Below are 27351 nucleotides of genomic sequence, written 5' to 3'. Positions count from 1 at the left end.
CACTGTGCCCAGTGTGCCAGAAACAGCAGAGAGATAATGGCCACATAAACTGGAGGCTCTAATTAGACTGCACCTGAGCGCTCCACAGCGAGGGAAAGACAGGGAGGCATAGGAGAAAACATCCACTTAATAATGCATCTTTATGTATAGAGATGAAGTTCATGGGTCAGATGGCAGATGATAGAGAGGGGTCAAGTTAAGGAAAGGAGAGACTGACTGAAGGATGCCTGCAGTTAAACAACTATGACCATGTTCTTGCCAAAAGTGACAGCACTGCAAATTTTAATGCTATAATGCGGTTGCTTTACACTACCATGAGTCATTTTAATTCTAGCTTTTCCTCTAACTACATTACTCAAACTACCTCATTATTTTTCTTTTGCTGAAATCCAAAGTAAATTAAAAACACACCTTCAGCAATAAAAACCTCGTGAGAAACAATAAATAAATAAATACAACTAAAAAAAAAACTAGTCAATAAATTAAGAAGGATGATTCAATGAAAAAAATTTATTTCAAATTTTAGAAAAAAGAGCATCAGCTACCATCAGTATTTTACTAGCGTAACTTATTTGTTTGGACAGCTGTCCAAATCTAGAAATATTTTCACTTGCCTCATTTTGACTCATAACAGTTGTTGTGTTTTCCACAGACATCATTTGCATCCTGTCTGCTTTACACAGCACACATACTTGTGCTGTCTGACACCTTAGACATCTTTTTATAATGGCCAAAACATGGACATTCATTCTGAATGTAATGAGCAGCAGGACCACTGTTACAGGCACCTATCAACAACAGTGAGGACAAATTCTTCCCCCAGTCAGTGATGGATCCTGCGTCATTACTGGGTGCTACAGAATCTTTCGTACCTTGTTTTCCTGCCGGAGCCAGTCTCTCTCCTTACAGACAGGTGATTGTATCTATCTGATACATTGCCTTCATTTGAATTTGTGATGTCATCTGCACTCTGATTTCTTTTCTTCAGTGGTCAGAAGAGTGAAGCAACAGAAGTAATAGAAAACCATCTTAATTTGTGTATTTGTTAGGCTCACTGACGTACAGTAATGGGACCATCCGGATAGCCCTCCCAGTTAAATCCAATAAATGGCATCTGTTAGATATTACTCTGGTGCATGTAAAGGTCAAGCAAAGATATCATAGACATGAAGAAGACAATTTGTCCTGAAAAGAAAATGAATGTGCAATTCATACAACATTTGCTTCGTTTTGCTCAACACCACAAATATAAACCTCACTGGGGCACTAGAGGCAAAATCAAAGGATCATCAAAGTTGTATTATGAGCCAAACTGGAGGATTCTGCTCTTTAATGACTAACTTCTTTTTTAGTCAGTCATTATAATTGAAACAGAATTAGCACCAAACCTATAACCCTAAATTTGTGTGTAACAACAAGGACTCATTTGAAAATGGCCCCATTCTATACAGGTGCACTTTTCCAAACATCATCCACCCTTAACAAATACTTTTAAATGTACTGGAAACCCGTGCAATATTGAAGACACCACAACAGCTCTCCCCAATGACATCTGCTGAATAATGTCTTCAGAGCATCTTCCATCTTCCAGTCCTGCCTGCAGGGATTAAAACATTTTGTAGGACAAAATAATTTTAGGAAAGGCATGTACAGTACTCCTCATCTGCAGTATATATATGTACGTACATATATAGCATACAAAAATGCTTCCTGTGACAAATCCAATTTAGGCAACAGAATGGCTGAATATAACAAATTTTTATTCGATATGAGACCTCATGGGAATTGGCCAGCTTGTTTTCCCCCACAGATCCATTTCACTTGTCAGGTTGTTGAATCAGAGTTAACACTGCATCGTCCATTATGCTGCTCCATCTGCAGCTTTCGTCTTTGGGCTTTTAAAGCATCACATTTCCCTGTCACAGTTCGGTAGCAGCCTTCTCATTAGCTATAATGATGGCGAGTGTTGTGTGCAGCAGCCCAGCACCACAGTTGTGATTGGGCAAGCTCAGTCTGATGAATGTTGACAGAGAATGATATGTAGGTAATCAGGAAGCCGTTGTTTAGAGACAAGGTGGCTATTTCACTCAACAAGAGATTGTTAGGACAATAAAACTGTCCATTTATGGTTTATAACTGTCACAATTTGAAAGTTTGACTGTATGTGCCCACTGGTTTGAAAGTTACTTAAATTTCAAACAAATGAAATGTACTGTATGTTAATAACAAATTTTCTCTTAAAAATCTAAATTGTATGGCATATTGTCCACGATCTCCTTTGCTTCTTACCTCTCACCTGTGTCACATCCTTTCTTTTTACTCACCTGATCGCTCCTTTTTTCTCTTTGTATTTTGCCTCCTCTTGGACTTCTTGACCTGGACAGATCTACCTGCGTTTTCTCGACTATGAAATGGCCAATTCCAATGAATGCAAGCGCAACTTTGTAGCAGTGTATGATGGTGGCAGGTGTGACTTTTTGACATTTTTAACTTCTCATTTAAATAATTCACACAGAGGTTCAAAGTAGCCATAGATGTTCATCAATTTTTAAGCCCTTTATCTCATAATCATGGTGCATCTATTTATTTGTTTGTTTGTTTATTTTGCTTTTATGTGAACAAGACAATTATTTAAGTATGGCAAGAAAAATGCAGGAAAAATGTCTTTGTTTTTGACTAAGACACAGTTCATTTGTCACATAACTTGCTGTGTAACAGCCTGAGATTCACAGACCAAGACTGATTAACAGATTTTACTTATAGGAAACAGTTTTTACATAAGGACTACTATTATTCTGTCTTTCTGTTCCAAAAAATTGTCCTTATCAGTTAAGGGAATAGCTGGATATTTTGGGAAACACATTTATTTTATTTTTTGCTGACAGTTATATTAGAAATATTCAGCCAGCAAAGACCTCAGGCAGTCAGTGCACTTGGTTAATATATAGTCCATCACATAATCAAATGTTATTTTAGCACTTAATTTTTTGTTGTGATTAAAAATGTAATGTATTATTTACTGAGCTATGGAAATGCTGGTAGGCAGATTGTATTACCTTTTAACAAAGCAGGCTCATCGTTTCCCTGATTCCAGTCTTTATGCTAAGCTACCCTGCTACTATTACAAGTAAAACAGTGATATCAATAAGTGTGTTATTTGAAATATTGAAATATTCCTTAAATAACATAGCCAGATAATAAATTTAGGCAACTTTCTAGAAAAACAATAACTTCTTTTTGTCATAAGATGATGGGATATTAAAATAGTGATCAAATAATAATCGAATTATTTGATATGTTGAGATAAGATACAATAGAATCATTAAATGCAGTATATGTAAAAACAAATCAGCCCCCAATCAATCTGAATTGTTATCTTGAAATAACCAAATCTAAAGCTGCGATCACACAATAAATGACCCTTGATAATCATCTGTAGATTCTGATCTCATCCTGTCTCATCCCAGTTCGGTGGAGGACCTGAAAAGCAAGTTCTGTTCCACAGTGGCCAACGATATCATGCTGGTTTCCACGCTGGGAGTCATCCGTATGTGGGCAGATGAGCACAGCCGCAAAAGTCGCTTCCGCATCCTCTTCACAACTTACCAAGAACGTAAGGCACTACTTACATTGCAAATAACTACGCTAGCACTCACATACACAATTGTTTATCATAAAGATCTTTACTATAATAAGACCTGGGAAACCGATTAGCCTTGTTAAGAAGACCACTGTTCAGTGACAGCAATGTTGACACCAAAATAAAACAGGGCTAGTCTTTAGCAGTACTGTCAGGAGAATGGAGGTGCAATGACAACAAGCTATAGTATATTGGATGTTGTTCAATGGAAGGGGGCTTTCAAAGGTTTCCATTTAGTTTTATGAACAGCAAGCAGAAAACCAATCAACATTATTTGCATTATAAGTAATATTGCCTGTTTGGGATTGTAACTGTCTAAATATGACAGTATTGGTGGATTTGATCTCAGCTCTGCAGCATTACCACAGGTGGGCATTTGGGCTGGCTAATTCCCTTACTATGGAAAAGGTAAAGAGACAGAGATAACATACTGACAGAAAAAGTCTGGGACAAAGCAATATCAGGATGAGTTGAACACACACACAGTTTTCATTCCTTATGGTGACCTACATTGACTAACATTAATCTCTTGGAGACTTAATTTTACCCATAAGCATAACCACTACTTGCCTGACCCTAAATCTGACCCAAAAACTAGGGTACCTTAAACCAAGTTGTCACTCTACAATTCAGTGATTTACATGGTGGAGAATAACACCTGGTCCACACAAGGAAGACCGGGTCCCCACAGTGTTGGTGTGTAAACAGGTTTCAGTCCCCACAGTGTGAGTAATACCAGGTGCACACACACTCACACATACACAGCCTTTCTATTTTTCATTCACAGGCTTCACACTGAAGGAACTCATAGTTTGACAAGTTACACAGGGCATTCTTTGTATAGTGAGGTAAATGAAGCAACTCTCAGGCTCGTGAGTATACAGTATATCAGTGTCTGAATGCCTTTTAATGCCACAGATAAGCTGTTACACACTCTAAGACATGCATTTTGCACTATTGAACATTACAATTCATTTTTGGAGCTTGAACACAAACTTTCTCAAAGACAGCGGTGTGAGATAAAAATTTAAACGACGAGTGACTGAATTTATAAAAATCATGTTTACAAATCTAGTGCTTTTTAAAAAAAGGTGAAAAAGGTGCTTTCCTTTTTATTTTTGAGATGGGGTAAAACAAAAAAACAAAAAGCCGATACTTCCTTTCAGAATGCTCTATTAATGCCACCATGTGTCATTTTGAGATTATAGGTATTAAGAAGCCAAAATTAATACATGTACCTCAAAAGGTCATTTAATTGAGTTGAATTTTCTTTTTCTTCATGCTGTATGGTGGAGTGCTTTTATTGAATGTCACAAACTACACCCACACCAAGAAGAAATCACTGAACTCTGAGGGACAATCACTTGACAGACTTTGTGTATTTATAGCATGTCTATATCGATTTTATGTGTATAAGTTAGGGTAGTTTAGTGGCCACAGCAGTAGCAGCAGAGTTGTTTGTGCTGTGAAGTCAGTGTCCCTTTTGTGTGAGGGCTTTTCACCAAGCAGAGCCAGGATGTGCTGTTGCCATGGCAACGATCCCCAGCCAGACCTCAGCCTTTAGAGCAACATCCACCAAAGTTCAGCAGCTCTGCACCAGCAATGGGGATACACCTGTCCATTCGCTCTTAAAAGTGAATGCACAGATACATCACAGGCCGGAGATCAGATGAAGTAGATCAAGTGTTCCAGTCTACTGTACTTTTTTCTAGTGCTGATCAAGTTTTAGCAAGAATTCTGAAAAAGGCAAAACAGTATTTATTGTCCTTTGGTACAGCTGGAGACATGTAGCTTATTTCAGTATACATTGCCATTTGCTTTAAGATAAACAGGGTAAAACTGCAGTGTATATGCACTGTATAAAAAGTAACTACATTTACTCCTCTTTTAAGTATTTTAACAGTCAAAAACTATATTAAATTTTTGAATAAAATGTAATAACATGTAAAAGACACGTACACCTTTTTATTATTTATGTGTGTGATTTTACATGTGGTCACTTGTAAAAACTAACATTTTTTCTTTTTAATTTGAAATGGTCTGTTGAGGCACAAATAGGAGACAGTGATTAGATATCATTTGCACCATTATAGCTTCCTGATAAACTGTGTTTTAATGACTCAGTTCAATGAACCAGATCCCACCTGATTTATGTGATTAAGCTTAAAAAGCAATTTGCTACCCAAACACTATGAACATCCGAAGTATACAAATTCTCAGGATCAATAGCAAGCCTTAACAAAAAGATTTAAAGCAGCCCATTTAAGCCTGTATATAAAACATTCTCATCCCATCACTAACTGTATTCTAGTGAGAATGAATTTATATAGTTATGCTTTTAATATTCATTTTAACGCAAATGAAGCAAATGATTTTGTCAGCAGAATTTTCACTCTTAAGAGAAAGCAACTGTAATGATTGCAGTTTTTAGTACTGTACATATTAAGTGTTCCAGAACAAATTAAGACGTGGTTGAAAGCTCTGAACAAATGCTGGGAAGGTGACATTTAGTAAACACTACTTTGTCAAAATTTGGGTATGTGCTGCAGACATGGCCATAACAAGTGTTTAGAGAATAGTTTCAATGCATGTCACAAGTCACAAAACGAAAGTGTAAGGTGAGGTATTATTTAAACCAATGAATACAAAAACACAGCAGGAAGTTATCTGATTTCCCTCCCCAGATGAACGACACTCTGGAAGTATGTGTGCTCTGTTGCAGCTGCATAAGTCGATTCTGCTATAATCTACAATAAGTGTTCTCTATCTAAGAGAATTATCAAGGCTTTATATATTTGTTTACAGCTGCTGACTCCCAGTGGGACCAGGAGTTTTTAAAGAACCTTTCAGAGCTGCCGACTCCCAGCGAGCTGCTCCACTGGGGAGAGAAATATTCTCATCCACCAACATCCGTCTTACATCTAACTGTATTGTCCATGCTGTGTTCACATATGCTGATCAAGCTGCACTTTCAGGCTCAAACACATGCAGTCCTGTGCAGAACTACACTGAGAGATTACTAATGTCGAGTGTAGGAAAGTGAAACTTATCTTTACCAACAAGCAAATGCAGTCTTAGATGATAAATGTGCTTATATGACATCTGGGCTGTCAGCATTGTTTTGCATCATCAGCAGATACCCGTCTTAGGAGCTGCAGATGGAAAATTGCTTTGACATTATTTCTTGGTTCTTGCCAAGCTTCTTTATGCATGAAAGCATTTAAGACACACACAGTATGCTAAGGTCTGTTAACATATGGATCTTTGCTACAACTTAGAGCTTTTCTATGCAACTGTAATCATGGTTGCTTTGGGATTAAGATACTGTGGGCATATTGGACTGTAACACTCTACAGCAACATGTATTAAGAGAATAAACACCCATGGATGGGTCTTGCAATATCAAGGACTTGAAGTAGGTCGTTTTAGTGGGATTTAGTTATTAGTTAGCGGTAATCCAGCACGGAACCAATCCAGTGAATGTACTGACAAAAACCATCGTCTTTTCTTACCTTTTCACTTAATAAAGCATTATTTAAGGCAACCCTTTTATATTATGGCCAAACAATTTCCACAAGCTTTATTGATATTATAGGTCAAAAACAGGAATCAGTAGTGCATAACCAGTAACTGACAGTTTAGTAAATTAAGATCAACACAAAATATATAGAATATTTATTGAAGTTAACAACTGATATTGACAATTACACCCAACTGCTGTAATTCATCTGGATATGTGTTAGACCAAGATATGAGATTGGTAGAATCCCCCAAAATGAATAAAGGGCATTCTTACCAGGATGAAGGTGGTTTAATACTAAGAGAACATAACAAAATAATGAGACATCACTAAGGAGAATGCAGTAAATACAATTAGCAGTAAAATCAAATGGCTTGGTGAGTTTAGCCTGCAATTAAATATAAGAAGCCATAGATGGCTAAAAGGCTGACAATATGAAATAGAGTTCTGTGTATAAAAACCCACCAGCAGATATATGCAGGAGTTAATGCATGGGACGCATGGCTTCAGGGATTGTTAAGCAGTGAGAACGGCATGGGTGCTGGGTCGAATGTATGTGGAATAAGATGAAAATGACCAGCAGTCTGGTTGTTGAAGAGAGGAATCAGAAACTCCCTGCATTGCTCTAGACATAGCAGCACCAATCCTGAGTGCTGCTTAGGGTAAAGGTCACATTTAAGAAGCACTTGCCTGAGGTTATGAATAAATCAGTTTATACATAAGATTATGGGGTGTAAGAGAGAGGGGAGACTGTGGGCCAGTTGATTTTGCGGCCTAGGGATTTTAGCATGAAACATGTATGGGGAAGATATTCTGAGGAACGGACAATTTCATCATAAAATAAATACATACCATTCCATAGATCAAGGAGGGTGGGACCTGAATTTAAAATCCGAATGGCATTTTCTATCTAGCGTGACTGTATTGAACAGGTTGGGAACTGAGAAAGTGAGTTCAAGTAGACAAGAGATGAAGGAGTGGCTTTGGAGAGTTATGTGCATTGGGAAGTTTAAGTGATTGAGCAAGGACAACGAAGTGCAGCTTCCCTAAAGGAAGGGACCCTCTCATCTTGTTACTGCCAATAGCCCCAGAAACTCCATACTAGTTGCTGGGCCTGTTTTTTTCTTCTCTTTCTCTCTCTCTCTTGACAGGGCAATACTTAAATGATGGAATGTGCATTTTAGTTCAAAGAGTGATGAACCAAATTTAATGTGGGGGGTGTCAGTGAGAAAGAAGTCATTGAGCAGGTAATGGCAGTTTAAAAATATTTAGCAGGATCTAGCTAAGCCTTAGAAGCCAGAATAAAAATGCCCAGGCTCATTAATGTGTTAACCTAATTGCAAAATAACTTTTTAAATTCCACTTATTGTCATGTCAGTTATATTGGTTTTAAAAAGCCAGGCCAGGCACCTGCTAGCTTTATTAGTTTAAAGGCACTGTCAACAGATGCATAGTAAAGAGAAAATAGATTAAATGGAATCAGCCTGGTGATGCATGGAATTTGACTTGAATAAGCAAATAAACTGAAAATCTTATTTTTTTCTAGAAAATATGTGCGTCTTATTTCAGATTACATAACAAATTAGAACCAAATATGCACCAAGCTTTTGTTTGGCATAGACAGGGAACAAAACCTCCTAGTAAATCCCCAATACAACCAGAAAGCAGGTGAGGATTATAAGATACTGTCAGTTTGTAGCAATTTGTGAGTTATTTGTTGCACAAAAGACCAGTTAAATTAATGTCTTTACCTTGCATAATTTTATAGGGTATAGGGAGTGAATGCTGGCTATATGGAGGATGAGGGGTCTTGCTAACAAAGGGGTGACAGAGGCCAGACTATGCTGAGGAACGCCAGTTGAGCATAAGGAATGGGCATGATGCTAGAGGTGGAGTTGGCATTCTCCAGGGCTTGCAAACAGACATGGATGATGTGGGGTGAGGCCATAACTGCCTGGAGAGAGTGTGTCATGTCAGAGTTACTGGCAAATGGCCTTGGAGAATTGGCAGCGCTAATTGCTCACTGCTTATACAGTGTGCTACAGCAGAAGATGATTTTTTTTTTGTCCTTGTGCAATCCCAAGTAGGCTTAGGGCTTACAGAGGTTGCTGCTTTGGCCATATCCTGGAGCTGGGATGCATCCAGACTGGAGCTGGATTTATGCTCCTAGCTGCCAGCTGCTGGAGTGTGGTGGGTTCACCATGTAGTTGATAAAAAGCAATGCAGACGCTGTGTCTTTGGCACTCACTGGTGAAGAATCCTAAACATCATCACTAGGATCTACAATTAATATCTCTCCTGCATTTTTAATAATTGAACATGTCGAAGATGAGCAGTAGCAAACTGAAAATTAATGATCTCATCATCACAAATTTGCACAACCAAGCAAACTGAAAATTAATGATCTCATCACAAATTTGCACAACCTTAGGATTGAAAGAGAGAATGATAGAAACACAGTGACCTTTAAAGAATGGTCACTGAAACCTGACTGGTTTGAAGAACATGAACTGTCAGAGATGCATGAGAAGGATTTTGAGTATGGGAATAAAGACACATCATTGTCATCTTTTAGAAATAGTTTATGAAATAAATGTATCTCTTAATGGCTATTTGAAGTTTAAAAATTCATGATAATCATGTGTTGTCTCCAGCACATCACTGAGGAAACCTCTTTGCTCTTGGAGCCCCCATCTGCAGACATCCAGACTATTTTCATTAGCTACTCAAGTTACTGTAAGTTATGCTTGCAGCAGTGGCTGTGAACATTTACTTTATCTGTGGCCAAAATGGCACTTTTATTACAGTATGTCTTAAAATTTACTTAGCAGTGTGGATTGCGGGCTTTATAACATCTGGTATTGCCCTGCAATGTGTGAAGGAGATGAGAACGTTCAACAAATTCAGAAGAGAAGGACTGTGCTCCACCTGGTGGTTATTAATAGAAAGGACTGCCACAAGTTTGGCATACACATTATAAAAGAGAAGGAGAAACAGAGGTAGGGGGAGAAAATGAAAAGAGGAATATCAGAACACACAGAGGGCCTATGTGAGTCGGGAAATCCTGGCAAAGGCCCACACAGGATGGGATAGAGAGAGATAGAGATAAGTCACTCTAATTTGATGTGTTATTATTCACTTGGGATGATTGCTGGGATGAAAACAGTCATACATCACAGTAGTAACACTGTCAAATAGTTTCCAGCTCTGCCATACCACTGGCAAGCTGCTATAGTACAGCGTGCCAGTGTTGTGTGTGAGTGGGGGGAGAGTAAGAGATAAAGGAAGAGAATGAGAGACAGAGGGAAGAACATTTCCTTTACTGCAACAGTCAAAGAAAGCCATCCATTATGTTCAGTAACAAAATAAATAACTGTTGGGGTTTAAAATACAAATGTTTCCCCCTCCACATTATTCCCCACAAGGCAAATGGTACTGGGCATGGTTGATTCTTGTGCAATGGTAGGACATAACTAGATACATTAACTTAAGTATAACATAAAAAGCAATGTCCAGGTACTTCCACAGCATATTTCTATTCTGTGCTGCTGTTCTTTTTAGTTACATCCTCACTTCATTTCAGAAGGGGATTGTTTGGGGTTTGTTATAGGTGCATCTCTCAACACACACATACAGTACACACACTTTCCAGGAAATTCAGTGTTATCCACAAGTTATCCACTTTTATTATATTAACTTCTCAGAGTGATAACTGTGTAGTCTTTCTTTTTCCAGCTCCATGTGATGCAGATGCCTTCTTCTGTCACAGTAACATGTGCATAAACAACACGCTTGTGTGTAATGGCATGCAGAACTGTGTCTACCCCTGGGATGAGAACCAATGCAAAGGTGAGATGTTACATTTTTCTGAACCAATGCAAAGGTGAGATGTTACATAAATCCTTAATCTTTTGACCCCTTGGCCCCTCATGAAAGAATCTTTGAAGGTTCAAAAAGAAAGTTCAGCACCTTGGAGAGAGACACAAGGACACAACTGTTTGAATGTTTCAGTACCATGGAGAGCAACAAACAATGAGCCATGGGTTCTGTCCAAAATCACTTTCTGCTTACTATATAGTTCACTGTGGGTACATCCCAATTCCCTTATTAGCTCGTTCCTTGCTCCACAGACCTCACTTGACCCAGAGGTTGCTTTTGTCCTCCATTCCATTTCTGTTATGAGGAAGGAGGGCTGAGAAACAAGGAGGGGTTTCTGAGGAACCATGAACAAGGGTCACATCACCACAGTTTTATACTGAAGTGCACAGACATCCGTGTTAAGACTGTAAAGTGTGTATTTTATTTATTTTCAGATTCACTATCTAGATGAACATTGTGACTCTGTGTTAACTGTAGATCTGACTGACAAAAGAACCATGGACAACTTTCTACACTCATTAGAAAGATGTTTTTTTTTTTAAGTTTGAAGTCTGAAGTCTTGAATAATCTTTTCTATTCAGTCATGTGGGGCTGAAAACCCCTATGTGTCAGACTAGAAATATAGCTTGATGTGATATAACAAAATTTACACCTTGTCAAAAACATTTTGGGCTAATAAACCATTTCTACAAAACACTGTAAAACTTTCAAATCATTACCTGGATCAATAAATGCAGAAGGAAATAATTACTACATAAAAATATACACAGCTGTTATTAATGGTACAACTTTAGGCACCTATATTCTCTGAGCAATGGAGAACAAATGTTCACAATGTGTGGTCTGACTGATCCGAGCTCAGTATAAACAGAGAATGCAGCTAAATAACTGAATAATAAATGTACAGATGTTTGAACAGTTTACACAACAAAGCTAACTGGCAGCCAATCCGGCAGAGCCACCATCATCAGGAGCAGATGTTGCATCAGAGGAAATGATGTCTCATTTCTCAAAAAACATATTTCCTTGTTTCCTCTCTCCTTGCATCTCTCCTCATACCATATCTTCAATGGGAAGGACTGAGGCACAAGGAAAAGACACAAGTGAGGGCAACATGGATGCAATTAAGGGAACTGATATGTATCCTAGCTACCTCCATCCACTGTTTTATTTAAGTTTTCATAATTCATAATACTTTGAGTGTGAAATATGAACTCTATGGTCAACTCAAAACTTCTCATGTTTCAATGGCAAATATACTACTTTCTGCTAATGTAGAAAATGTATTTGCAGGTGTAGATGTGGCAATGACCAGTGTGTGACTGTATAATGGTGATTTGAAAGTGTCAGGAATCTTGATTATTTTTCAGTATAGCTTAAACTGCTGAATGTCTACTGAAGTATACAGGGAGTTGTGAATGACTGAAGGAAGGAGCGAGGGATGTGATGTATATCCATCCAACACTCAGGATTTGACTATATTTGACTCTGATGACAGTTAGTATGTTGTTTAGTGCCTGTTTTTGGGTTGAACATTTGAGTGTTAAACTCTCTGTAAAATAATACCTAAAAATATGTTTATACTTTCATTGTATTTTGTCACAAGTATTTAAATTTTTTCTTTTTAATTCACTAAATAAATAATATTATATACAGCCCCAACTGATCCAGATCTTGGTCCATGATGATGCCCAAAGACTTGTCCTGCTTTATTGCTTTTTCTTTGTTGTTGTTTCAGTGCATGAAGGCAAGCAAGGTCTTGTGTATTCACTGACTTTGTGAAACTACTAGAAAAGCCATTGGATCTATATATTGATCCCCAGTGTTACAGCACTGGCAGCGCAATTATTTATTTACAGTCTGACCTGAGATTTCTTTATTGCAGCATCTTTGTATGTCATATCATCCCAATAATTACCTGATATGTGGGGATAAGAAGGTTTTTTTACTGCATTATACTGCAAATTCAACTTTGCCTTAACCTTTAATGACCCATCACTATATTTCAAAAACATAATATTAAATCTATACAGCAGCTCCCTTGAGCCCTCCTGCAGTGAAACACCCACTTGAATTAATGCAGTGTGTGTTTGGCATTACACTCTAGTGCTTGGCCTTGTAAAATGTGCTCCAGTTTGTTCTTCATTACACACACACAGTTTCTCACCAGGAAAAATTTGTCCTCAATCTCTATTTCTTCTTTCCTTTATTATTTCTTTTTTGTTTGCTTTTGTTGTTGTTTGCAGTAAACCTTCGGCCTACTGTTACCGCACCCTGTGTGTTCTGTATCTGTTCTGCAGTTCTCTGAGGTTTTTCAGCAGAGCCAGTGACAAATTGCATCAATTAAGTAAACCCTGCATGGGCTATTCCTTACTCAGACTAAGATACTGTATCTTTCAACCCTTGGCAACAAGAGGCAGTTTTGCCTGTTACTCTATCTTCTGCCTTCACTCTGCTCTAGTAATGCATTAAGCCACTGCAGTGCCCACATTTGTCCTCTTTAGTGGAAAAATATCAAGTTTTATTCCTTTTTTTTTAAATGCTCCTGTATGTAACTGTTTACTGTCACTAAAGCTCAGTGTGCTGCACTAAAAGTTCATCCAGCAGTTAAATGTTACAGATTCCCACACATTGGCTCTCTACACACTCTTAGTCTGTGGTTTCTGTTGTGATAAATAATTATATCCATGAACGAATGTGACCTTTTTGTTTGATATATCACAAAAGTAATGGTTTTTATCTTGTACATTATTGGGTCCATTTGTTATGAGATGCTATAACTTTACATGTAAACTATGGTTTAGTTACTGCTGCTATGCCTGTCAGGCTTTTCATTTTGGCATGACAGGACAATAAAATGAGAGTATAACTCTCAAAACAGCAACACTGTTGTGTTGTGAGTATAACTCAAAGCAGCTTTTACTTGAGAGTTAGTGGACAGAACATTGACAGTGAGGATGGAGGTTTTGTTTCTCTCAGCAAGCAGCATGAGTTCACTCGAATGAATTCATGCATGCTGACACATACGATGCCTGTGTCACAATACTGTCCAGACCTTTTGCTGTCTCACAAAGTACCAAAATTCCTTTTTATTTTATTTTATTTATTTATTTATTTATTTTTGTCATGCGGCCCATATCACCACAATCTCCTGGACCAGTGGCATCAATGATGACTTCCTCCTTTCAGCTTGGTGGGCAAGATTGATATCTCTGTTCACTACAGGACCAAGGCTCTCCTGTCATTTACCTTCCATGTGTCCCACCATGGAGCTAAGCTTATGGGTGTAGACTTTTTCAGTGACTGTTACAAGTCTGACTGGCAAGTTTCACAGTTATCTAAAGCCAGTTTCCAGTGTTATCTAAACTAGACCTTCGTCAGGACTTACTGCAGGTTGTATTGCACCCCAGCAGCCTCAACCTTATAGCTTTTTCGAACCTCACAGGGTTTTTTTTGTTGAGTTCCTTTAGGTCTCAGCTCTGCTTCCAGCTGCTTCCAGAAAATCATGGCATCCCTGGAGTTGTCATCTACCTGGATGACACTGGCCAATGCCCCAGCACCCTCCCTAGATGATGAATGATTGATCTGGATACTCAGTGCCACAATTTCACATTGCACTGAAATGCATCTTCTCTGTGCCTGCCACTGACTTTTGTAACCACAGACAGTCTCACCCTACATCACTATAATGTGATTTCTGGGCAGCACCTCCCTGATTCATCTTGCCCAGCCCAACTTGCCTCACTCCTGGGCATGACAACCTATCACCTACGTCAACAAGCCCTCACAGGTTTGATGATGTCCTCAAAGTTGGGACTTACAGCAAACCATTGTAGATTTACTGCTGTTCAGGGAGACTGCAGTAATACAGCTTCTCCCCACATTCACCCTAGATATTCTCTCCAAAGCCACAGGACTTAAGTCTAGATTCAACTAAGTTATGATGCCCCTTGCCCCATTCAAAGTCACAGTTTCCCTCCAGGACCTCCAGCTCACCTTTGAGGAAGACCCCATACTCTCCCATTTGTGAAGTTCATATGGTATGAGTGACCCTCGGCAGCCTCGACTGAGCTAGGTCAAGTAAGACCTATGCTGCTGTAATGATATCTATGTGACCCAGGGATGTTGTACAATTGTTATCAGCATCTTGCCAGCACATAACCTATCCATGACTTATGAAGGTCACCTGGGCATTGCAGAATTGCAGGGGACTTCTGTAGAGGCCTGGTATCGATGGGGATGTGGGGTGAGGCCATGTAGGGATACATGTAGACTATAGTTAAAAGACTGCATTGCATGTCTAATCAGTGGGAAGACTAGTCCACCAGCTCCACCTCCAATGGAACCATTCCATTACAGGGCTGGCCAGCACCTGGGAGCACATCCATTTGGATATCTAGGGAACCTCCATGGGATGCCACAGCATCAGCACTTCTTTATGGCTGTACACAATCTCCACTCAAAGTGGCCAGAGGTGGTCACCATTAGTTTAGTCACAGCCCATGTGGTTACCTATTTCCTTGCCTTGGTGGGGGATTCTCAATATCATCACCACACATAATAGCCTGCAGTTTGCCTCTTCTCAGTTTGCAAGAAAAAGGGATTAACTATGTTTGCATGGCTTTCTACCACCTAGAGGCAAACAGGGTGTAATGGATTAACAAACCTCTAAAGAATGTTTTAAGAGCACACCTGATAGTCTTTCTCTCTGGTTGGCTCTGGAAGGTGGCATCACCCTCCATCATAGACTCTGGGGTCACTGTGGACTTGGACTCCATGGTCAGGGACCCATACCTTTCTGTGGAGCAGCCTCCACCGTAGCCAGACCTGAAGCCTGGTCAGCCTGAGTCTGGGTTAGACCAAGTAATCTCAAAGAATACTGACTGACTACTGTTCCTGATTTTTGAATTCCATTAAAGTTAGAGCATAGCCTTTCACCTATCAAAATAAGCCACATGGCAATGCTGGTAACTGGCAGTGTATCGAGATTACCTGTACTGGGTTCACGTTCAATATACATGTATATTATTGCTGTAATCTTGCTGTACATGTGTATTGTTACTGTATGGGCTACATTAGTTGCAGCTTTGTGCACAGCAGCTTGCAGCATTGTACTGGAAAGGAGGTTGTTGTGTTGCAGTCAAAGTTGTATGCACAGGACAATAAAGTAATGTGTTCAAAAGGAGTCATTACCTGTGAGTTATGGGACATAACGTTGTGTACACCACTTAAACATGCAGAGAAATCTAGAGCCTGACAGGCCTGGCATGCCTAGTTACCACTGTTAACCTTTTACTTCCTAATGGTCAATTAACTGCAAACACAAATCACAGGTTTATAGCACACTTTCAAATGTTTTTTTGTTTTCCAGTAGTGACATTTTTCAAGACATCTTAAATGGCTGTGTTGTTTATATTCTCATAAACATCCCTTTTTTGTTTTGCTGTCTCTCTACCATTGCACAGAGAAGAGAAAAGCCAACATTCTGGACAACCTGAACAACACAAATGGAACTATAATTGGTGTCACCTGCTGCATCGTTTTCATCCTCCTCATCATCTCTGTTATCGTTCAGATCAAACAGCCACGCAAAAAATACATCCTGCAGCGTGAGGACCTTGACCCCACCATATTCCAGGAGGTCTTTGAGCCACCTCACTATGAGCTGTGTACTTTACGGAGCACTACCACAGCCACAGCAGCCTCAGCAGACTTGGTAGACCTGGCAGAAGACTTTGAAACCTACCATGCCCTTCGCCGTGCCTCCTCACGCTGTGTCCATGATCACCACTGTGGCTCTTTGTGCAATCCAGGCTCTGCTCACATATCCCAGCTGTCACTCAGTGGACGAGGAAGCCGTGGAAACTTGAGTGTTCATGACACAGCAGATGCCACTCTGCTCACAGACTTTCCACAGCCACCAATGGCAGTGCGGCCCTTGCTGCCAGCCACAGGGAACCGCAGGAGCATCTTGGTGATGAAGCACAGCTATTCCCAAGAGGCAGCAGACAATGGACGTGACCTGGACGAAGACCTGGAGGAAGTTCCCACCACCAGCCATCGACTTTCACACCACGAAAAGGCAGTACAGCGGTCAGTATCCATAGATTTCTGATGAGGGAACAACAGCCCTAGAGTTAAATATGGGGATGTTTGAAATGTGCGTGGGTACTTACATTTTTGCTTCCCTCTTTTTTTTTTACATTTTTTCTTAGCTTTGCTCTTCCTCTCTCTTTTACATTTTTTTCATTGTGAAAAGCTTCTTTTTGCAATGATCCTTGTTCTTTCTCTCCTTTATATCATTAAAAGCATTTTAAATTATACACAAATGGCTAGGTTATAAGGGCCCCCCACTCTTTTCTCAAATGGTGATTTATAACTTACTCTCTAAACTCCACTGTACTACTCTGTTTGTCAGAAACCTTTAATCAAATACACATCTTAGATGTTAATTCTGTCATCAGTCCAGTTTCACTGTCAACACAAGGGCTTGAATTAGTGCCTGATATTCACAGAGATAATACATTTTATTAACATTGACATGTATGTATAAAATATGCATTTGTATTCCCAACTGTGATACTGAAAACATGATATATTCTATATATCCGAACATTTTGGCATGAAGGACATTTTCTATTTAAAAAAAACATATTTGCTGTGTTCTTGCACATTGACTGCTTAAAAGTAAATTTATACATTTTCAAAAACACTCTGTGAAGTACTTAGAGTACACATTCTCCTGCATGCATTTCTATATGCTCTGTATTCTTGACTGTGTATTAATTGTGTAAAAACATGCATGCAGGGCTCCCAGAGAGTAGCAAAGCACTAATGATGTTTGCAGCTGTTATATAGAATATTATGCATTCTGACCTCTCTATGCAAAATGAGTTTGATATTAAATGAAAGAGCCATGACATTTCAGGTTCTGCCTCATTGGCTCTTTGAGCAAACATGAATCAGAGTACAACACAACTAGGGTCTAAGAGACAATCTCAAGGTAAGCACCCTTATCCAAAAATCAACATCTTTATATGTTACTGTGTAGACATTATTTGCTCTGTTGGTATATACTTTTATCTAAGCTGTTTTTCCTTTTCTTAGATTTTTTGCATTTATATTTAATTTCAGTTTTGTTGTTGTTTTAATGTTTTAATTGTTCATTTTCACCAAGATAATTTTCTTGCTTGCAGCCATCTTGTCCTCCTAGTGAGTTTGTCATTGTGATGCTTAATTTTACTGTATGTCCTCTTTTCCAGAAGACATACATTGTATCGTGAACATTAATTAGCATGGACTTTTAAAATCATCTTAAGTTGTCATTCAGTTAAAATGTTCAGTAAATATGTCTAACCTCTTCACTTCTACTCCCAGTAGGCCTATGGCAAATAATTTATATCAGTAATGTACAGTATCAGTAAAACAATGTGCCAGACATTTTCCTTAAGTTACATAAGCTAGATTTTTTTGCCCACGGTAAAGAAAGCACAATGAGATCATTTAATCTTTTTGTAATTTACAAATATTTTTCTGACCACACACTTGCACAGAATTCTTTTGTAGTTTTGCATGATATATGTAGCATTTGATTTTGTGTTTGGTTAATTGTGAAGCATAGTATTTATGCCTGTGTGTAACATTTCACGTGTATGCTTCATGATTGTGCTTTCAAGAGGTTGCTTTAAGTAATATATCAAATTATTTGGCATTTTTTTAGTGATCATTATAAAGTTACATTTGTTCAGAAAACCTATAAAAGGTCTCATTTTCAGCTTGATATTCACATCATGAGACAGTAACATGAAGTGCTACCCACTGCTTTGTCTTTTAGTGTGAAAAATGTGTTGTCGTGTTGTGTGTGCGTGCTTCTTCATTATGTTGCATTGTCTCCATCATGTAGACTTCTTGAGAGTAGTGCAATCCTGGATCAGTACGACCGGGCATCACTGACATATGAAAAAGCGGAACGGAGATTTACACCAGCATGATGCTGATGATGATCAGGATGAGGATGATGATGAAGGGACACTTTAATGAAAGGATACTGAATTCATGTGTAAAGATGGACACAAAGGACTAGATGAAAATACTTCAGCTGTAATGTGAAGTGGGAAGTTTTCAAAATTAACCAGTTTTGTGCTTAACATAATGTAGTCAGTCCAGATTTTTTGTCTCAATGAAAAGGTATCGACCTTTATAAGGAACATGATTATTGATTACCGATTATTGGTCAGAAACATACATGATATTGTTGAGGATTATTCAGAGGTATCAGCATTATTGTGATCAAATTCAATTTATTTTAAAGCATGTATGTATTTTGAAATGGTTATGATTTTTATAGCAAATTATAAATACTTGCAGTTTGTCAAATTTAGGAAGATTTGTGTTATTGGTTGAAATTGGAATTAATTTCAGTTAATTACTAACCTAATTAAATATTGTTAGAATAAGCTGAAACAGGTATAACAATTTAAGGCCCAATTGTATAGCTTGTGCATGATTTCTTTTTATCCATTAAAACATTAACATACTATCATTCAAATATGATAAGCACACCATCTACTAATATGTGACTCATAAGGGCATAAAAACTGGTTAAGGAGCATCATAAAATTATTAAAGTGCTTTGCATGAAGTTGTATAGCTAAGGAAAATTGTACAAATAATTTTTCCTTAAACTCGTATTCCCTTTTAAATATGTTGACTAACCTTTTTGATAAGTTGTTTTATTTTGACAAAACCTTTTTGGCAAACATAATTACTTCAGGTCTGTTCATCTTCAGACTGTCTTCTATAGGAGCTTAACATCTTTGTATTAAAACAAACTTTTATACTATGGCATATTGAAACATTTTTTTATAGTTACTCAAATTATCTTTCAGGGCTGATTTCAATGATACTTTGTAAAAATATATAACAATAATACTTTGTTTTTTTTCTTTGTTTTACTGGCTTTTGGTATCTAGTTCTTCTGTTCATCTGTTTTAGATTTTGGTCTATTTGTTGTGACTGATTTGCTTTAGAGAATGACAGACAAGTTAACTGACTGTATGTGCTTGTCCTTTAGGCTCAAAAAAACATGGAAAAGTTCAGCTCAGAGGGACATAAACATGCAGTTCACACATACACTTATGTATATGTCACTTTTTTTGTGTTCAGTTACTGTCCTATTTTCTTCTAACTGTGTCAATGTTATGGCATCTTCCACTATGTGTACATTATTTTCTGTATTCAGTGTCATTCATACATAATTTACATCCATGCTTTCACTCTCTTTTCCTTCCATCCACACAGACTCATTCCTGCAGATAATGAATAAAATTTTCTTTTCATTGTTGTTGTGTGTTGCTTCTCTGCCATAGATATTAAAATGTTCGAAACAGCACACACATACAGACATTTACACCTTTCACTCTGCCTTTTTGTCTCTGAAACACCCACACAACCACAAACCTATCTGCCAGTATATAGATAGAGGAAGACATAGCAGTAATTTAACAAGTCTGAACCAATTCAACTACAAGCAGCCTAGGCACCATGATGAGAAAAGTGTAGGGCCCAGGACAGAATTAAAGTAATAGTGTTTTCATTTCTCTGCAGATACATCAGACAGGTGCATCATTCCTCTGCAACTTGCCAAGTTTGACTGCGTTTGGAGCTAAGGTTTCTCTCCCTTGTACCCCTTGAGTGAACTGTTGCCCTGAGCAACTTTACCAGTGTGAAGTGTTGTGATGAGAAAATTAAAACAAGGTTTGTAGTGTATGCACCAAGTTTTTCTCCTTTGCTTTGGACTGCAGAGGTGTTTCACTGGCTAGAACTGATGAGCCATGGAACACTGATCATTTCAGATCTAGGCCTGAAAGTGTTTTTTAGAAATAGAGTACCTTTAATGTAAAGATGGAGAAAAAACAAAATCAGGTTTTAAAAAATCATTTTCCTGTAATCATCAAAGTATGAAACTGTATATTTCAGCTGCTGAATTTGATGTCATGTCTTTACATTAGAGATTTGGGGTGCCCCGTTGAGAAGACAGGGATGTATGAAATAATGTGATGTTAAACTTCATAAATGGGTGCAAACATGATTTTACTGACCTTTACTTTTACCCAGTATTAGTTACTTTTCTGTAATTTCTTTGACAAACGTCATCGCATTGTGGTGCTTTAAATACATTTGCATATTGATTTGAAAACACCAAGAAAATGCTGGACAGAATGTTTTCAATAAACTGATGTTTACTGATTATATTGTGATCATTTATTTTGCCTGTTTCATCTTAGTTCCTAATCTATCGGTTTTAGGACTGTAGCTGCCACTGAAGATACAGAGGCCATTCCCTCATATTATTTTTCTGAAGATTAGTAGGTGTGAGTTCATTTGAAAGGATTTCAACAATTCAACAACAAACTGGGGTATATTTTATATGTTGATTCCAATTTACAATAAATATTACTGAACATTTAACAACCGAACCTCTGAATCCATTGTATGCTACATGCCCAGCACAACAGGAAAAGTTAACAAGCTCCTGAACACAGTGGATCAGAGCCAGATGATTCTGTCCAGAGTCGGTGGAAACCACAAAAGAGCAAAGAAAGTGGACTAAATTCATTGAGAAACACATACATGACATGAAATGAATGCTCTTCTTCTTCTTCTTCTTTCAGCTGTTCCTGTTAGGGGTCGCCACAGCGAATCATCTGATTCCACCTAACTCTATCCTCGGCATCCTCTACTCTCACCCCAATTAACTTCGTGTCCTCTTTTAGCACATCCATATATCTCTTCTTTGGTCTTCCACTTGACCTCTTGCCTGGCAGCTCCATCTCCAACATCCTTCTACCAATATAACCACTATCCCTCCTCTGCGCACATGAAATGAATACTAATGTGATATAGTTTCATGTCAGATGAAAATGTGCGGTATGTGTTGTGTTCAGTTTGTTTCAACTGCCTCCAAGTGGCCAAAAAAACTCTATTATGGCAGGCTTAAACAATTTAAAGCAGGGGTGGAAAGTAACTAAGCACTTTTACTTAAGTACATTTTGAGGTATCTGTGCCTTGAGTATTTTCATTTTCTGCTAGTTCGTACTTTAACTTAACTAGATTTTAGAGGCAAATATTGCAACATTATATGTGATGAACACAAAACAATAATACATAAGCAGTTATAATCCAATAATATAATATGCCATTTTGCATAAAGAGTGCTTTTACTTTGGGCATTTTAAGTATATTTTAATGCTAATACTTGTGTATTTTTCTTATGAAACACTTTGAAAGCAGAACTTTTAGTTGTACTTTCACACTGCAATAGGCATATTGCTACTTTTACACTGTATATAAATAATCTGAGTACTTCTACTCACACAGTGATTTAGTTTTTGAATTTGGTGTCTGAGCAAAATCGTCTAAGAGGCAAAAAACTACTTTTTAAGGAAAACATCATTTTGTCTTTTTTTATTTAAAGCCTGTGTTTAGTGTTAACATTCAACTTTTCACCCCCTAGCCCTGTCAATCATGGGCTCTCAATTCCCCTGGGAACCGCTGAATTTCTGTTTTCTCGATCATTCACGCATTAAAAACTCAATCTCCCATGAACCCCACAAACAATGCGTGACGACAAAGGCATGCGCCTCGGCGCTACAAATACACGTCTGTTTTGCGCAGACTTCTCATGTAGCACTGTTGAGTATATTCGAGTTATATCATTATTAACCTGTGGTAAGTTACGGCAGTTTTTACAGCACGGTGTGAGTTTGCTGTTGACGGTACTAGAAACCATGCTAACTTGATGCGGGTAATTAGAGTTTAAGTTAACCCGCAGAGGACATTATCATGGCTTATAACGTTACGCAGATACTGAAAGCGGTGCGTCGCAGTTTGCAACAAACAACGACAAAGTACGCCGTGCAGGCATGCAAAGTCACACAGGTTCGCCTGTTCATCCATACACACAGGACAGTATCACCAGAATCAAGTCCGGCCTTCCTCACAAGACTCGCGTTTCCTTCGTCTGTTCTACCAGTGGAAGGCTGCTTCATATCCTCACAAAGGCGGCGGGGTATTTCTGTCGACTCTACGGCCAAAAATAAAAGCAGCCCCGAGGAGAGAGATAAGTCTGTTTTCAGGTATCAGGGTGGAAGCACAAAACCTTCAGCTACCAAAAAAGTTAAGCAAGGGATACACAACAAAGCAACGTGCAACAAGTGAAAGGACCGTTCACGAAAAGAATCAACCATAAGTAACCAGAGGTCCATGTAATTTCCTTCCTGGTTTGTCCAATATCAAAAGCCTATACTAGTTTATTAAATGAATAAAGCAAGCACTCACTTCACAGCAAACTATTGTTTCACTAATGACTGTTTCTGCACTACTTGTAAAAGAACATAAATTTGTGTAAGGTAACAGTATTTTAGTGTTTAAACGCTAATAAAACGTTGTTTTATTAGTTTCTACTACCTCCATCCTCAATCTTTTACAGTGAAGAACGCTGGCAGAGACTTCACCTACTTGATAGTTGTACTCATCGGGCTTGGAGTTACAGGTGACTACAACATCAAGATTTAATTTGCCATCACAAGCAGGTTTATCATCTCGTTTAAAGTATAACATTTAAATGTTTTGTTGTGTTTTTGTTTCAGGTGGTCTATTTTATGTGGTGTTTCAGGAGCTGTTTTCTTCCTCAAGTCCAAATAAAATCTATGGAAAAGCCTTTGATAAAGTCAAGTCACACCCAGAGGTAAGATTGAGATCCCAGACTGCTGAGGTCAAACAGTGTTCTTGGACCTAAACAATTCAGTAATGTAAAGACATCTTCTCCAATAGCACACACACTATACCAGACCTGGGCATTTTACGGCCCGCGGGCCACATCCGGCCCTTTGGGCGTCCCTGTCCAGCCCGGGTGAGGTCCATCAAATCAGAACATGAATGAAAAAAGTTCACAGGTGAACTTAAGATCCCTGACCTAATGGGTGAACTGGGTGAGAGACAGGTGATGTTGGCCAGCTCAAAATGTCAACTCACGCCAAAAAAAGAAAAGTTGATGCCGAATGCCGCGTTTTCAACAAAACATGGACTGGAAAGTATTTGTTTACAGAAGTCAAAGGTAAAGCGGTGTGTAAGGATTACAATTTGAATCGCCACTATGTGACCAAACATGAGGAGAAATACAAGAACTTGTCGGATGAAGAGCGCGCAAGAGAGTCGGATGCTTTGCTAGTGAAACTGCATAACCAACAAAGACTTTTTACAAAACTTTCCATATGCAGAGATGCAGCTTTCAAGACGAGTTATGTCATATCCGACAAAATCACCAGAAAAAGTAAGCATTTTTCTGGCGGTGAGTTTTTAATTTAGTGTTTGTTGGACTCTGCAGCACTAATATGCCTGGAGAAAAAGGGCGCATATGAGAACGTCCCCTCTCTCGACGCACTGTGATGAGAAGGGTTGAGGACATCGCAGTAAATCTTTGGATCTACCTACATATGTGAACAGATATTCTCAGTGATGAAGTTCAACAAATCCAGATTTCAATGCAGTTGTTCAAGCCAAAGCCAGACTGGATTTCTTTCACTGAACAAGTAAAATGAACTGAAAATGCAAATCTTTACCATACTGCAAAACACCTTTTCAGTGTTATGTGAAGTTGAAAATAAAATGGAACTGTGATGTAATGTTTGTTTTTACTGTTTATTACTTCTATAGGAGTATTTTCCTGTTTGACCTACACCACAATTTCATATATTTATAGAAATTCTTATTCTTCTGATTACCAGTAGCAGCTAATCAACACATATAATTTACTGCTTTTTACAATGGGAGATAATGAATACTGAGCAGAATTAAGTTCAAGTTATCGTTGGTTCGGCCCTCCAACACAGTTCAGGTTTCTCATGTGGCCCCTTGTAAAAATTAATTGCCCACCCCTGCACTATACAGTATATTGTGGAGTGTTGCGCAGAATGCATGATATTATTGTGACAAATATTATGTATGTATCTATTCTGCCAGTTTCTAAAGTGATTTTATGTAAATGTGGACTGTAACTGTACATAACAATTCCAGCTGCAGGTTAACAATACTTTCAGTGAACTGCAATTCCTTAAGTCATCTCCTGCTGTAAAGTGCAATAAAATATTTTTCTTTATTGAAAATGTAGGTGATTGGTGCATTTGGAGAGCCCATCAAGTGCTACGGAGAGACTACCCGTCGAGGAAGGAGGCAACAAGTCAGGTAGGAATTTAGTTACCATTGGGGGGGAAAAACAAATGTCCAAACAAGCTATTTATTATTAGTACTTGATGTAAATAAATGTTTAGTTTTTTTTCACTTTAACTGTCAAATGCTTTTATTCATTCAAACAATCTGCTAGCAACATGATGATACTAAAACAAACAAGTCTGTAATTACATAACAAGTAGAAGTGTCTGCACCACTTCCAGGATATATCTTAGATTTATGGGTAAGTAAACTTCTGTGTGCTGGCAGTACTGTGATATTACAGTATTTTAATCTTGTTTGTGTGTTTTCTCCTTAGTCATTTGGAGTACCAGAAGGATGGACTGAAGCATATGAGACTGAAGTTTTACATTGAAGGTTCTGAGCCAGGCCTCAAAGGAACTGTACATTCAGAGTCAAAAGAGGTTGGTATTTTTCCTGTGCCTTCATGCAGCATGCCAAGAGTCAGTAAAACCAGCACTAATACTGTATATTATTATAAACTGTTACTGGTTAGAAACACTTAAAAATTGGAAAAATTGAAGCCAATGCCAAAACTCAATTTAATCACATGTACATAGGTGTTATTTTGCTGTGGTTTTTTTGTTTGTTTTTATTAATATCTGCCAGTTTAAGAGTGTTTGAGACCAGAAAATATCTAATTAATTGTCTTTTTACAGAGTCCTGAAACTGGGAAATATGTGTTTCGTTACATATTTGTGGATGTAGACACCTACCCAAGAAGGACCATTGTTGTGGAAGATAACCGATAACATGGAAAATGGACTGAGCCACTCAAAGGTTTAACATCACTGACAAAAGCAATGTCAAATGTGAGGAACGAGTCTCTGTGAAGGTCTGTGTTATTGAACAAATAGCAGAGGATGTAAATTTTACTATTAAAAGCTGCCAAATGTCAGAAATAACTTGCTTTTATCTCATTTAAACTTTGTTCCAACAAAGTCCTAGTCAACATTTAGTGAGGAGCTGTGCAAAGCACAGCCTCATTTACAGATATAAATGATCATTCTTCTGTTGTATTGTTTTATAAATCATACATGTGTTATACAAGCAAGTTTGTTTTATATGTGTAAAATATGAATGATAGATAAATAAATTGTAAGAAAAATGTCCCAGGAGCAGACAGATGAGAAAAACTATCAAAATATTTTAGTGTATGTGTGAGAGACACTGTGTCACTAGGACTGAGCTTTCCATTTAGATTAGCACATTAGAAGTACTGTAATTTTAATTAGAACATTGGATAGTTGGTTGTACTATAAAACAGTGTCCACTAGATGGAGGCATATAATCAAAAGACAGAACAACCTGGTGTGGCCCTTGAGATAATTTTTGAAAGTTTATATCTTTATAATCCTTTGTGTATTTTGAGTGGTGAAGCAGACTATGAGACTCGTCATGAGTGAATAAATGACACCCTGGTTATTTGGAGTTATACATGCAGGCTATGTTTTTATACAATATTATACATGTATGATATTATGACACAGTCATGCAGTTTTAAGCACATTCAGCTCTAGATTGTTGTGATCCCACCAGAGGGCCAATTGTTCCACCTCCAGTCCATATTCAGACTCGGCACTTCTTCAAGTGAGGTCAATGGCATTGTCATATTGTGATAGTGTGCCATCTGTATGTAAAGTTCAAGAGATTAACAGAAGGGTCTCCTAAGGTGCATTCAACTCACATTTTATTTATATAGCCCAATATCACAAATTACAGTTGTGCCTCAAGGGGCTTTACAGTTAGTCATTAGGATCTCAAATCGGATGAGGAGAAATTCCCCGGAAACATGTAATGGGAAAAAGGATCCCTTGGGGAGAGCAATGTCATGTGTACAGAACAGAGCAACATAGTAGATTGCAGTATGCACAATCACGATAACAAACGTATATTCCACAATTAACTTTTGGGGGTTAATAAATTGATCCATCTATGGTAAATAGACTTGTACTGGCCTGTAGCATTTTTCTATGCATTGCAGCACACTCAAAATGCTTTCACACTATTTGATGTGATGGTTCTCCAGTGTTGGGGTATGGTTTCCTGTAGCTGATATGTC

At 38.1% G+C, this 27351-nt stretch overlaps 2 protein-coding genes across 4 annotated transcripts in view; both read left to right on the top strand.

The window, feature by feature from the left end:
* The window catches only part of neto1l (neuropilin (NRP) and tolloid (TLL)-like 1, like), a 63849-nt gene extending 42901 nt beyond the window's left edge, over positions 1 to 20948 (top strand). The window contains exons 7-12 of one of the 3 annotated variants that reach the window (XM_020609639.1): positions 2385 to 2467; positions 3468 to 3613; positions 10896 to 11009; positions 16505 to 17132; positions 17968 to 18042; positions 20646 to 20948. In XM_020609639.1, coding sequence (XP_020465295.1) covers positions 2385 to 2467; positions 3468 to 3613; positions 10896 to 11009; positions 16505 to 17132; positions 17968 to 18028 — 1032 coding nt within the window. In that variant the 3' untranslated portion in view covers positions 18029 to 18042; positions 20646 to 20948. Of the gene's footprint in view, positions 1 to 2384; positions 2468 to 3467; positions 3614 to 10895; positions 11010 to 16504; positions 17133 to 17967; positions 18043 to 18942 lie in introns of all 3 variants that reach the window. The other 2 variants (XM_020609640.1, XM_020609641.1) reach the window with 2 other exon arrangements.
* Positions 20949 to 22690: 1742 nt separating this feature from the next.
* On the top strand, positions 22691 to 26501 carry timm21 (translocase of inner mitochondrial membrane 21). The gene is made up of 6 exons (XM_020609607.1): positions 22691 to 23225; positions 23538 to 23592; positions 23690 to 23787; positions 25210 to 25283; positions 25588 to 25693; positions 25949 to 26501. Exons 1-6 carry the CDS (start codon positions 22884 to 22886, stop codon positions 26039 to 26041), a joined length of 768 nt encoding a protein of 255 aa, XP_020465263.1. The 5' UTR covers positions 22691 to 22883; the 3' UTR covers positions 26042 to 26501.
* The last annotated feature ends 850 nt before the right edge of the window (positions 26502 to 27351 follow it).

Source organism: Monopterus albus, unplaced genomic scaffold, assembly GCF_001952655.1.
Source record: "Monopterus albus unplaced genomic scaffold, M_albus_1.0 scaffold100.1, whole genome shotgun sequence".
NCBI lineage: Eukaryota > Metazoa > Chordata > Actinopteri > Synbranchiformes > Synbranchidae > Monopterus > Monopterus albus.
The sequence above is the reverse complement of the archived record's forward strand: the minus strand, read 5'-3'. Positions and strand labels throughout refer to the sequence as shown.